Here is a 12,836-nt window from a genome sequence, read left to right on the forward strand (position 1 = left end):
GGGAAGGAGGCACACTTTATGGGCGGCTTTGATGGGAAAAGGGACCAAAATTATCAATTTTTTTATTATTATCATATTAAAGAAAATAATAAATCTTTATACTAATTATAAATGAATCAGTTTAATTGCGGTTTTAATATCTCGGCTGTTTTCTTACAAAAATTAAACTATTAATATATCTTTTTATTCATAATAATGTTATTATATCATAAGCTCATAAAAAATAAATATTTTGATGATAATTAAATAAAATTATGTCCACATCGAGAAGCGGGCAGCGAGCAGCGATCACCTCGGGAACATAAACCCGGAGGTGTTTGTTTTTCTGGCTTACGCATCTTCCCCTTCTTCAAGGTCGCGCTTTTTGGTCTTTGCAGCAAGTTTCCTATTCTCAATACAAACCGTCAATTTTATCTTATCGTTTGTGCCACGATTCCGTAATCTATATATATCTCTTATGACTTATTCCACAGAAACGAAGTCCAATCTCGGCTTGCTAACAAACGTCCCTTCGCCGTCTTACGTCTACTTTCACTGCCGCCTCAAGAAAAAACCTGTTCCGCCATTGCCCGACTACCATATCAGCAGAACTGTAGCGATAGGGTGAGGAGAGAACGGGGAAGATGGGAAGCAAGGGGAGAACGACGATGGAGGTGGGAGCTGATGGAGTGGCTGTCATAACCATCGTTCACCCACCTGTTAATTCGCTCTCTTTTGATGGTAATTGTCCACAAGTTTTTGTTTCCTATGGATCGCCTGCATTGCTGTTGGCTGATCTTTTCTCTCCCCTGTTTTCATGCACCTGGGCACTTGTTTGATTTGTTTGAGGAATTTAATTTTTCTAATGGACTATGCCCTTTGCTCTTTCTATGCGGTATTGTATTCTTTATACTAGCGTTCATCTTCAATGGGTTTCCCTTGTGGCTTGTTTTTGTTTCAATTATTTGTCTCCTAGTTTGGTTCTTCGCTGCGTGTTTGACTTTTGGTTATACGTTTTTATCCTCGGTTTTTCTGTGTAGACGTAATGAATACTTTTATTGGAGCCATGATCATTTCAACTTAGTCCATACGGGCTCTGCTTGAAGTGGTCTTTGATTGCATCGTTACTTGGTGGAGAAAAAAAAAATGCTGAATTGATCTTAGTCCACTGCAAAACTTGTTTGGAGTATTTTTCGCTTGCATAGTTGAGGTGCTAAATTTCTGTAGGATTCCACGGGAAGACTCTGGTGTTCTGAGCTTGAATTTTAGTTGAATTCCTTACCATATTTGGCCGGTTTCAAGATTTACGAATGGAGCTAGACCTTATTTGTTGGGAAATACATATTATTGAATATGATCCAATCGTGAGGTCTAAAGAGCAAGGCACTATTGGTTTTGTGAGTGCCCAATTACCTGCAATTTAAATATTTGAAAATTGAACTCTTGAAGCGCACAATAGTTTCCAAACAAAGGTTGTGGGAGAACTGCCTAGATGTTATGGAGGGTCACTTGAGATCTTCTTTTCTTATTTTAGTGATGTTTAACCAAGGTGTGGACATATACTGTGAGTTGACTTGAGAATAGTGATGGATATTAAAGTTTTATTATGGGCTTGTCTAATCTGGGACAGAGAGGCCTGTTTTTAAGGAGAATAATCAAGTAAGCAAAAATAATACTAAAACATAAGGCCTACGACTTTCAGTGAATTATTGATTTAGTTGCAGTATATCAACATATGAAGTGGTTTGGCTCATAACTTGCTGAAAATTCTGAACTTCTAAATTTATGTGGGATCAGAGGGGATTAGGATGTTAGATTGATTAGTTTTACAATGATAGCGTTTTGATACCGTTACTGGTTTCAAGTTCTTCAAGATTCAGACAAGCAGCAAGTCTAAAGACATCAACTATTTGATAATTAACTTTAAAATTTTTAAATAGTAACCACGTAAAAGTCTGAAGACTGTGCCACCATGAAGTATTCAGTTATCTGCACTTTATGTCTATTAGACTCAAAAGCTGCATCCTCATGAGATATGTCACATTGAATGGAACTGGACCAAATCCATGGATTTTACCTACCTACCAGAGACTATAATTTCAGTTCTACTTCGAAATTCTAAAGGCATAGTTCCGACCAACTTGGTGAAAGCCAATGGGATTGGTCCGGAGCTGCAGTAAACCTTTTCCACTCAAATCTTTCATTTTGATGGTTCAATGTTGTCTATCTCTCAAATATGCAAATCATACTTCATGTAAAAATTAGAGTTGTGGTATTGTGATTGTGGTGCAGACATCTCTTTTCCATGCTGCTTTAGTTATATGCACTTATTCCTTTCAACTTATGGTACATCCATTGATGAACTTTCATGGCTTTTGTGTTCCTATCTAGCAAAATATGGACACCTACAATTTGTGTGAGCGACTTAAGAAAGCTTAATTTCAGATAATTTGTTTCTTTGAGTTGTGCATTTTCTCACAACCAGGTGAAATTGTACAAAGGGAATTTGATGCTTTCGTCTCATAAGATGGATGTGCTGTTGCTTCCTCCTTTTTTGGCATTCTACTTATATCTTGATTTATTTCTCTATTTGCCAGTATTATACAGCTTAAAGGATCATTATGAAGAAGCCCTGCAAAGAGATGATGTGAAAGCGATTGTTCTTACAGGTAGTTGAAGCATTTGACATCTCTAATTCTTTTGTGCAAATGGCACAAACATAGTGGCTAAATCTTAAAACCCACATCTTGAATATGTGAGCAGGTTCTGGGGGCAAATTTTCTGGGGGATTTGATATCACAGCCTTTAGTAGCATTCGAGAGGGGAAAGGTACAGATGATTACTTATATCATGAAGTTTTAAAAATGATTTCCTTCTTTAATTAATTCTTTGCTGCTTTTTTTGTCATACAGTGAAGCAGGTTAAACCTGGTTATATATCAATAGATGTATTTTCTGATACATTTGAAGGTACTTGTTGGCTGGTAACCCACCTATCATGATTAAAACCATCTTTTGTTGACTTGCATCCTGATAGAGTGTCTCCTGGTTGTTATAATTGATAGCTGGAAGAAAACCTTCTGTGGCGGCTATAGATGGACTTGCACTAGGTGGAGGACTAGAGCTTGCAATGGTCTGTTTGAGAAACCTGAAATTGTTGATTTATCTTTTTAATTTTAAACGTTACTGTTTTAATATAAGAATTGATACTATTACAGCTGCTGTTATTAGTAGTTGATTTGTGTTAACACGCTAAAACCGATGTTCTAGGCTTGCCATGCACGAATTTCTACATCCAATGCTCAGCTAGGCTTGCCTGAACTTCAACTTGGAATCCTTCCTGGACTTGGAGGTACAATTATCTGCTACTTATCCGCAGTAGACACATATCCCAATTTTGTAACAAATGTTAATATACCCCACAAGAGGGTGTAAAATACTAAGATATCATATCATAGGGTGGGAACATCTGGGTGAGGCTAAATGAGACAGAATGCTGTATGCTCATTCCATGCCCATTTTAATGTTCTTTGCATCTAAGCTGTTCAGGACCATTGAGTAAGGTAGGTACTTCATAAATGGACTATTTTTTCTCGCTTGGCATTTCATAAAATGGTTAATATAATGCTTAACAAATTTTTCAGAAATTTTTTGCCTCATCCATGAGGGTTTTTTATATTGAAAACTCTCCAAACCACCAATTAGCAATTGATCTGTGCTTCCATGTGTTTCAACTAAATTTGCTTAAAATAATGCTGTTTGGATGTAGAAGCTCCAATAACTTCTATTTTCTGGGCCACTTCCCGGTTTTACTTACAATGTGAGCTATTGAATGTTCTCAGGAACCCAGCGGCTTCCTCGTCTGGTAGGCCTCTCTAAGGCTCTTGAAATGATGCTGGTATGCTGTCAAAATTGTTTCTACACACAAACAAATGTTTTTGAGCCATATTTTGCTTTTGAAAAATTTCAGCCTAACACAATTGTGCCCTTGCTACTTATAGTTGTCCAAGTCCATTAAAGGGGAAGAAGCACTTGACTCAGGTCTTGTAGATGCCATAGCTGCACGTGATGCACTATTAGCGACAGCAAAAAGGTGGGCTCTGGACATTTCGGAGCGTAAAAAGCCATGGGTGCTCACCCTTTATAGAAGTGACAAGATAGAGTCCTTAGGGGAGGCAAGGGAAATTCTTAAGTTTGCTCGTGTTCAAGCTAGGAAACGAGCTCCCAATCTTCACCATCCACTTGTTACCATTGACGTGATTGAGGCAGGCATTGTCTCAGGTCCACGTGCTGGACTCCTTAAGGTACTTCCGTTAAACAAAAAATTGCATAAGGAAGTAGTTGCAATAGTTTCTAAACTGGAGGCTGCTAGTGGGTGATGTGGTTCAGGAGAATTCATTTTCTATAATATTAAAATGGTAACATGTGCCTCTATCTGGTTTTGGCAGGAAGGGGAGGCTTCGCAGCAACTTATTGCATCTGACACCAGCAAGAGCCTTATGCATATTTTCTTAGCACAACGAGCAACCTCAAAGGTTCAAAGCTAAGATCTAAAATTTTATGAATCATTATGAACACTTTTTAAATTGATTTTGTTTCACCTTTCAAAGTTGATGCCTACTTAATGGTACTCAAAATTTTGGTAGGTTCCAGGGATCACTGATCTGGGTCTGAAACCAAGAAGAATAAATAAAGTAGCAATTCTTGGTGGGGGATTAATGGGTTCTGGAATAGCAACAGCACTTATTCTTAGTAATATTCCCGTACTTCTAAAAGAGGTGAACGGAAAGTTCCTGGAAGCAGGAATGGGAAGGGTCAAAGGTAAGATAATATTCTATTTTGCTGGAGGATTATGTGTAACAGTGTCTGGCAATGACCTTTTGGTAGAAATTTCTAAACCCATGCATATTTCCAGCTAATTTGCAGAGTCGTGTGAAGAAAGGGAAAATGACTCAAGAGAAGTTTGAGAGAACTTTTTCTCTTCTGAAAGGTGTTCTGGACTATGAATGCTTCAAAGATGTGGATATGGTCATTGAGGTTGGTGAACAAGTTGAAGTACTTTTTTTTTTTTTTTTTTTTTTGGTCTTGAACAATTTGAGAAGTAATAGATATGTGTGGGTGTTGAAAAGAAATCCTAGACGTGACATGTCTCAGTGGTAATCCTGGTCTAGAATCTCACTGACTGAATTACTCCTAATTTGATCATTAGCTTTTTTTTTTTTTTTTTTGAGAAATGGAAAAGAATTTGTTAGGATGGAAACAACCAGGGAAACTGCAAGGCCCCCTTTTTGTTGGGAAAATTCAAATGACAACAAGTACAAAATATGTCTACTCACTACTATGTCAGTCAGAGAGGTTCCTTCCCAAGTGATGTGGTCAAGGAGGATCTTCTTCCTTGGAACACGAAGATATGACTGAGGACGAGTCTCCTTCAATGACAGTCCCAGAAAGGTTGCAGGAGGCCAGAGTGATGCCCTGCAGCAAAGCATGGGTCTTGGCAGAGATTGCATCAGCCATGCTCAGGACGGATTGCAAATTTTCACCCTTGTAATTCCAAAAGAAACTACCAAACTAAGTCCTCCCTGAATTGCCAAGGGAATCATTAGCTTTAAGTTTCAATGTCATATGCAATCAGTTTGCTTTCAGCTGATAGAATCAGAAGGGTAAGACAGGCCCAAAGTAGACTCTGCAATAGCCCCTCAACGATTAGATCCTCCAGTTGGACTGGAGTTGCTGCATATCATATACTCATCGAAGAGCTTATGGGGGCTTTAAGTGGCTCTCTGTTTTCCAATTTAACTTTCTTAATGATGAATTTTTCTCATTTGATTTCTATGTTAGTTCTGAGGCTGCTTTGCATGGATCAGGCAGTCATTGAAAATGTTTCGTTGAAGCAACAAATTTTTGCTGATCTTGAGAAGTACTGCCCATCACATTGTATCCTTGCCAGTAATACTTCCACTATTGACTTGAATTTGATTGGAGAAAGGACGAAGTCTCATGGTCGAATTGTTGGTGCTCATTTCTTTAGGTAATTGGATAAGCTTTCCCAAGCGCTTCCAATATTTTCTTCACATAATCCTGTATGCTTTACTAATGTATGTTCATCTCAGTCCTGCTCATGTCATGCCACTGCTTGAAATAGTCCGTACTCAAAAGACCTCTCCTCAAGTTATTGTCGACCTATTAGATGTTGGGAAGAAGATTCGCAAAACTCCAGTTGTCGTTGGGAACTGTACTGGATTTGCCGTTAACAGAATGTTTTTCCCATACTCACAGTCAGCATTCTTGTTAGTTGATCATGGTTTAGATGTTTATCGCATTGATCTGGCAATTACCAAATTTGGTATGCCAATGGGCCCATTCAGGTAATAGAGATCATCACATGTATTCTACAGCCTTTTTCTTTTTCATCATTTTGATGGATTTTAATTTGTTGTCTTCTCCTTTGTAGAATGGTTGATTTGGTTGGTTTTGGTGTGGCAATTGCAACGGGTATTCAGTTTATTGAGAACTTCCCTGATAGAAGCCATAAATCAGCTTTGATGCCTCTAATGGTTGAGGACAAGAGGGCAGGTGAGGAGAACCATTTGGTTTTCTTTTTTCTTTTCTTTTTAAATTTGTTTTTGTTGCTTTTTGCATTACACTGTTTCTGGGCAACTCATTTTTGTGATACAATTTGATGTCTCGAGTTTATGCATTAACGGTACATACTCCGACTTACTTCTCTCAGGTGAAACCACTCGCAAGGGTTTTTATATTTATGACAATAAGCGAAAGGCAAGTCCTGATCCTGAAATCAGGAAGTACATAGAGAAAGCAAGAAGCATTACTGGTGTATCTGTTGATCCCAAGGTGTCTCTCTCTCTCTCTCTCTCACAATCACACACACACACACACACACACACACACACACACGTGTACATGTGATATATGGTTGACATCTTTGATCCATAAAAAGCATACCTGAAATGGAGCTATCTGGTTATCTGTATTAAGTGTCCTGATTGGTTGGTCCACATGTCATATGCAGAGGCATTAACCTGTACACTGATTATCCATTGTTAGATACATGCAATGCTAATTTGTTGTCTATGTAGAGAAGTTTGTTAGAGAGCTTAGTTGCAACTTGTTCCATCTGGAAGAATAATGTTGTAAAAACTAATCTGGTAATTGAACTGGTGGCACGGATTTTTTCACTTCTACCCAACAAAAAAAAATAAAAAATACTAAATTGATAATAAGGTTTGCATTTGAAACTGTAATAGGTGCATTCGGTTTACTAGATATTCTACTATTGGTGTAGCTGTAGTGCTTAGAGACTCGCAGTTCTTATATCACTGAGCTGCAAGCCCCCTTCTTTCCAAATTCTTTCTTTTCCTCTTTTTTCTTCTTCTTTCCTCTTTTACATATATCCTCTGTCATTACTGAAGCATGGACCAGAGCTTATGGCTTCTTTTTCTTTTTGTGGTGTTTTTGCAGTTAATAAAGTTATCAGATAAGGATATCATAGAGATGATCTTCTTCCCTGTGGTAAATGAGGCCTGTCGAGTCCTAGCAGAGGGAATTGCAGTCAAAGCATCCGACCTTGACATTGCCTCTGTAATGGGCATGGGTTTTCCTCCATACAGGTCAGTGCTTTTCTTACCTTAGGAGCTTCTGAGATTGATCACAGTTAACTTGGTTTCAATTTCTATTCAGGGGTGGCATCATGTTTTGGGCCGATTCTCTCGGCAGCAAATACATTTGTTCACGTTTAGAGGAATGGAGGAAGGCATACGGTGACTTCTTCAAGCCATGTGCTTACTTGGTAGAAAGAGCTGCCAGAGGCGTCTCATTGGTGAGATTCTGTTTCCTTCCCTCAATCCCAGTTCTTTTTTTTGGATTCGATATCTGCTCGGTTGCTGATTTGGGTATACAATCTACTAAACTGATGCAGGCTGCCCAAGACGACCAGACTAGGTCTCGAATGTAGATCTCATCTTCTTCAATCGATCATGTCTACACAGCTATAAGGCCATGTCCTTGTGTAATAAGAAAATGTCAAGCATCTAGAACAGGAGACGGTAGTTTTCTTGTGGATTTAATATATATCCTCTGTCGAGTCGGTTGTTGGAGAGCAGCTATACTAATAAAGCACTCAATTTCATTGTGTTCTTACCTCAACAAAAAAACCATTTAGATGATGTTGCTTGCACTTCTGTGGACTTGGATGGTAAAGCTTAATTTGTTCTCTGAGAATCGTAAATTCAAAACCGTTCCCGTGAGAAGGCACTGTGTGAAGTTTGCCCTACCGAGCGAAATCAGGATAGAGGAAAACTAGTTAGGGTTTAATCAAACTCTAAACTCATCGAACGGTCACAGCAGCGTGCCCAAGTTTCAGAGAGAGGAAAAGAACAGAGGAAGTACGAGATCCCAGTAATGCCCTAGCCATCATCGTTGTAAAAATCCAGATTTGGGTAAGGTGAGGGAAGAGTCGAAAATTGAGAGAAAAAGGTGAGACGAGAAAATAAATTTCTGAAGAGCGTGAAAAGTTTTGTTGGGAATTCTGTACAAATTCACATACTTTTAAATAGGTGTTTTGAGTTATAAATTAAAAAAATGGTCAATTTTAATCTCTTTATTTCTTTTTAATTACACATTTTATGTACATGAACATTTTATTATTGAAATGGTAAAATAATTAAAATACTCCTAGGATGGTAAAATAACCAAAATAACCTTAGATGTATTTTTTAACACTCTTCCTCGAACTGGAGGGTAAAATAACCAAAATAACCTTGGATGTATTTTCTAACACTCTCCAAGCATGTATATCCAAGAATCACAGTTTGTTGTAGAACGATATAAATTCTTGTTTGCCAAGGGTATTTTTGAAAATATCTCCCAACTGATCTCTAGATTAAACAAATGGACTCATTTATATCCTTTTTCATCACAACATCTCGAATGAAGTAGTAATCCACTTTTATATGTTTAGTCTTCTCACGGAAAACTGGGTTACTTGCGGTAAAGATTGTGATTGATTATTACAAGACATGCTCATCGGCTCATCCTGGTTGAAAACCAATTCTTGTAAGACTAACCAAACCCAAATTAACTCACTCATTGTGCGAGCCATCACCCTATATTCAACTTCTGTACTAGACCGGGCTACAACATTTTGCTTTTTACTTCACCAATACACCAAATTTTCTCCTAGGAAGACACAATATCCAGAGGTGGATTTTTTTGTCATGTTTGGATCCTGCATAATTTGCCTCAGAGAAAATCTCTATCTTCGTAGGATTGTTGGGTCTAAATAAAAGACTTTTTTCTAGCTCTCTTTTCAAATACCTCAAAGTTCTTTGTGTGGATTTCAAGTGTACTTTCTGAGAAAGTTCCCTAAATTGTCTCACTATACTTATTGCAAAAGAAATGTCAGGTCTAGTAACTGTTGCATAAATTTACTTTCTCACTAACCTTCGATACTGTTTTTTTTCATTTAATTCATAACTCTACTCATCATGGAGATCATGTCCAACTTCCATTAGGGTATCAATTAGATTGACTCCCAACAAACCATACTCTTGAAATATATCTGTGACATACTTACATTATGTCATCACAATGCCTTCTTTACTTTTCGCCACTTCAATGCCCAAAAAGTATTTCGACAGTCCCAAGTCTTTAGTTTGAAAATGTGCAAACAAATGAGACTTGGTATCCTCTATACCAGAAATATCACTCCTAATAATATAATGTCATCTACGTAAACCAAAAACACCACAATTCTAGAGGACTTCTTCATCACAAGCAAATGGTGATCACAATGATTCCTTGAGAACCCCATAGCCAACAACTTTGGCCCCAGATGATAGATCACACAGTTGCCAAGTGTCCCGATCTATCAAAACATCCATAGCTTGCTTCCAATGAGGAGACGAAAATGCCTCCTGCATTAAAGAAGGGATAGTGCAATAAGAAATGGACAAAACAAAATTTTTATAGGAGTCAAATAAAGACAAAAAGGCACATACTGAGATAATGGATACTACGTACCTTTACTTTACCTGACACCCTTCTTGAGTGCAATAGGAAGATGTAGATCATTACCTCCAGGATCTTGAGACGGAGCAGAGTCATTGTCTGGTGAGAGAGTTGGTGGTCATACTTCTTTCCGACGTTTACATACTTGTAACGGTTTCTTGACAGTGATAGCTTGTAACAGTCCAATGGGCTCATCAACTAGTACAGGGATAACTGGTGCCTATTCAGGTGAGAAAACAAGATCAAAGGGTAAAGACAAAGATGAAAAGAAAGGTACATCCTCAAAGAAAGTAACATCAGCAGATACATGTGTTTTTCTAGTGGATTGGTAAAAATATTTGTATCCTTTTTGTGTGCGAGAGTATCCAAAAAATACACACTTAACTGTTCGGGGAGACAACTTACCACTGGAAGAACCAAATACATGAGCAAAGCAGGCACATCCAAACACACGATGAGAAATAGAAAATAATAGCATAGATGTCAAAAAGACCTACATAGGAATTTTTCCTTCTAACACAAACGAAGACATTCTATTAACCAAGAAACATGTTAAAAGAACAACATCACTCAAATAAAGTTTGGGCACATTCATATGTATAATCATCATCCTAACTACCTCCAGTAAATGGCGATTTTTACGTTCAGCTATGCCATTTTGCCGAGGGGTAAATACACACGATGTCTGATGAATAATTTTATGTTCGTGACAAAAAGACTTGGAATTTATGACTCATGAACTCGAGGCCATTATCAGTATGCAAGATATGAAACAAAACAATAAACTGATTTTTATTTCATTGAAGAAAAGTTGGAATACATCAAAAGCCTCAAATTTCTCCTTAAGAAAGTAAATCCAACTAGACATACTAAAATCATCAATAAAGAAAATAAAATACCGATGACCAAACTGACTTTTCACAGGACAAGGACTCCAAATGTTTGAATGTACAATCTCAATAGATGGCTGGTTTTATGAGACGAGACTGAAAACGAACTTATGTGATGTTTGCCTAATTGACATGCATCGCATAGAAAAGAAGAACTAGACGGAAAATTTGGAAAGACTTAAGTCAGTTTAGCTACGAACGAATGACCTAACCGCAAGTGCCATTGTAGAGGAGAATCTGCGGTTTGTAACACCTAAATATTATTCTGCATATGGTTCTCCAAGTAGTATAGTCAATCTCTCTAATGAGCGGAACCAATCGTCTTCTTCATTGTGAGATCTAGAAAAACACAATGAGTAGGATAAAACATGAGGGAACAACTCATTGGCTTGGCTAGATGACTAACCAACAACAAATTTAAAAGGAAACTTGGGAACAAAAAGCGTTGACAGAGGAGATAAAAAGGAAGAAAGAGTAATATTGCATACTCCTTGAATAGGAGAGGCAAAACCATATGCACGATTAACATGTTTGACAAGTATAGATTCTTTTAAATCGGACAATGACAACATACTTGACATGAGTCAAGAACTCAGGATGGTGACGTGTGAAAATAATGAATTGCCATACCTGAGTCAACACTGGTTGACCTAGGAACTGGGATAGAAGCATGAGCTATAAATGTTGAGGTTGAAGCAACAAAGATCAGGGTCATGCCCTGACCAATCTACTGTTGTTGTTGTATTTCATTTGGAGCACCTAATGTAACCGACATAGAAGAATCTAAACTCCACTTCTAGTATTAGGACTTGTAGAATTAGCCCATGTGAGCTTCCTAAACTTAACCCAATATTTGTCAGAATAATGATTATTTCTACCATCATGAATACACTTCATTTCTGACTTACCATCACCACATCCTCTATATATGCCTGGGCCCTCTCTACCTCAGCCTCTACCTCTACCTCTAGAGGAATCTATAGGGGTTGATGTAGTGTTGGAAGCATTAAGAGCAGTGGCTTCCATTATCTTACCTCCTTTACCTGTTCTAGGTACAATAGTCTTATCAATTTTCATAATCCGATAAAAAGTGGTAGAGAGAGTAGGGATTTCATCTTAAGCTAACACCTGGGCTTTAATAACATAAAATTCAGCACCTAAACCATCTAAAATTTTTGTACCTAGTAGCAGATTTTGTTGTTTTGTCAACTCATTTTCATCCGTAGTAAAAAGATGATATACATTGATCTCCTGCCATATCCTAAGGAATGCACTATAATATTTTGTAATAGTTTGATTTTATCTTTTCAACCCAAAAAGTCTTTATATAGTTCATAAACTCGAGAGAGATTACTCTTCAGTGCATATAACGAATCTAGAGACAACCACATAGTTTTTGCTATCTCACAGTTTATCACTTGATTTCTATAGACTATCCAAGTCATAACTTTATTGTCCTCTACCTTTCAATTATCATATGGAAGCATTGGCGGATAATCTCGGATAAACTTCAACTTCTTTCTACCCTTAAGATACATTTTGACAAATTTAGCCTAGTTAAGATAATTAGGCCCTGTTAATTTCTCAGAAGTATTCATGATGGTATCATTTCCATCAAACCCAAAATTTACTCTTGCCGAGGTATAAACTTCTCCTGTCTCAATCATAATATCTATATTTGATCACATAATGACCAATTTAAGCTTCCAGACAATCTCCACATTTATCACCAAGGTGGGCCCCATTCACAAAATTAGGGTTAGGGCACAGAAACAGGATATGCGCACTTCAACAATCTAATAACCAGTAATTTCAACCAATATCATACAAAAGTGGTAGAAATTAGGGGTAACGTTATTAATTGAGTGATGATGTAGGCATCCAACACTGGTTGGGTGACGTAGATCTCAAAAAACCCAATTAGAGCAATCAAAGTGTT

At 37.6% G+C, this 12,836-nt stretch overlaps 1 protein-coding gene across 1 annotated transcript; it reads left to right on the forward strand.

The window, feature by feature from the left end:
- The first annotated feature begins 454 nt into the window (after positions 1-454).
- Positions 455-8,130, forward strand: LOC137958533 (peroxisomal fatty acid beta-oxidation multifunctional protein MFP2). The gene is made up of 18 exons (XM_068805594.1): positions 455-720; positions 2,577-2,648; positions 2,743-2,808; positions 2,892-2,948; positions 3,044-3,111; positions 3,249-3,330; positions 3,821-3,876; positions 3,980-4,282; positions 4,427-4,513; positions 4,625-4,799; positions 4,894-5,015; positions 5,846-6,009; positions 6,092-6,346; positions 6,433-6,554; positions 6,712-6,833; positions 7,461-7,609; positions 7,680-7,818; positions 7,918-8,130. The coding sequence occupies exons 1-18, from the start codon at positions 624-626 to the stop codon at positions 7,951-7,953; spliced, it is 2,172 nt and encodes a 723-aa protein (XP_068661695.1). The 5' UTR covers positions 455-623; the 3' UTR covers positions 7,954-8,130.
- Positions 8,131-12,836: the final 4,706 nt, after the last annotated feature.

Source organism: Aristolochia californica, unplaced genomic scaffold, assembly GCF_029961685.1.
Source record: "Aristolochia californica isolate CCGP_79_NKW_82.1479 unplaced genomic scaffold, dmAriCali1.0.hap1 SCAF_3, whole genome shotgun sequence".
NCBI lineage: Eukaryota > Viridiplantae > Streptophyta > Magnoliopsida > Piperales > Aristolochiaceae > Aristolochia > Aristolochia californica.

Bases quoted from the DNA above. Each gene is read 5' to 3' on its own strand.
- LOC137958533 (XM_068805594.1), top strand. From the start codon at position 624: ATGGGAAGCAAGGGGAGAACGACGATGGAGGTGGGAGCTGATGGAGTG. The intron at 3,331-3,820 runs GTACAATTATCT...GAATGTTCTCAG, and splicing joins AATCCTTCCTGGACTTGGAG to GAACCCAGCGGCTTCCTCGT. The intron at 6,834-7,460 runs GTGTCTCTCTCT...GTGTTTTTGCAG, and splicing joins GTGTATCTGTTGATCCCAAG to TTAATAAAGTTATCAGATAA.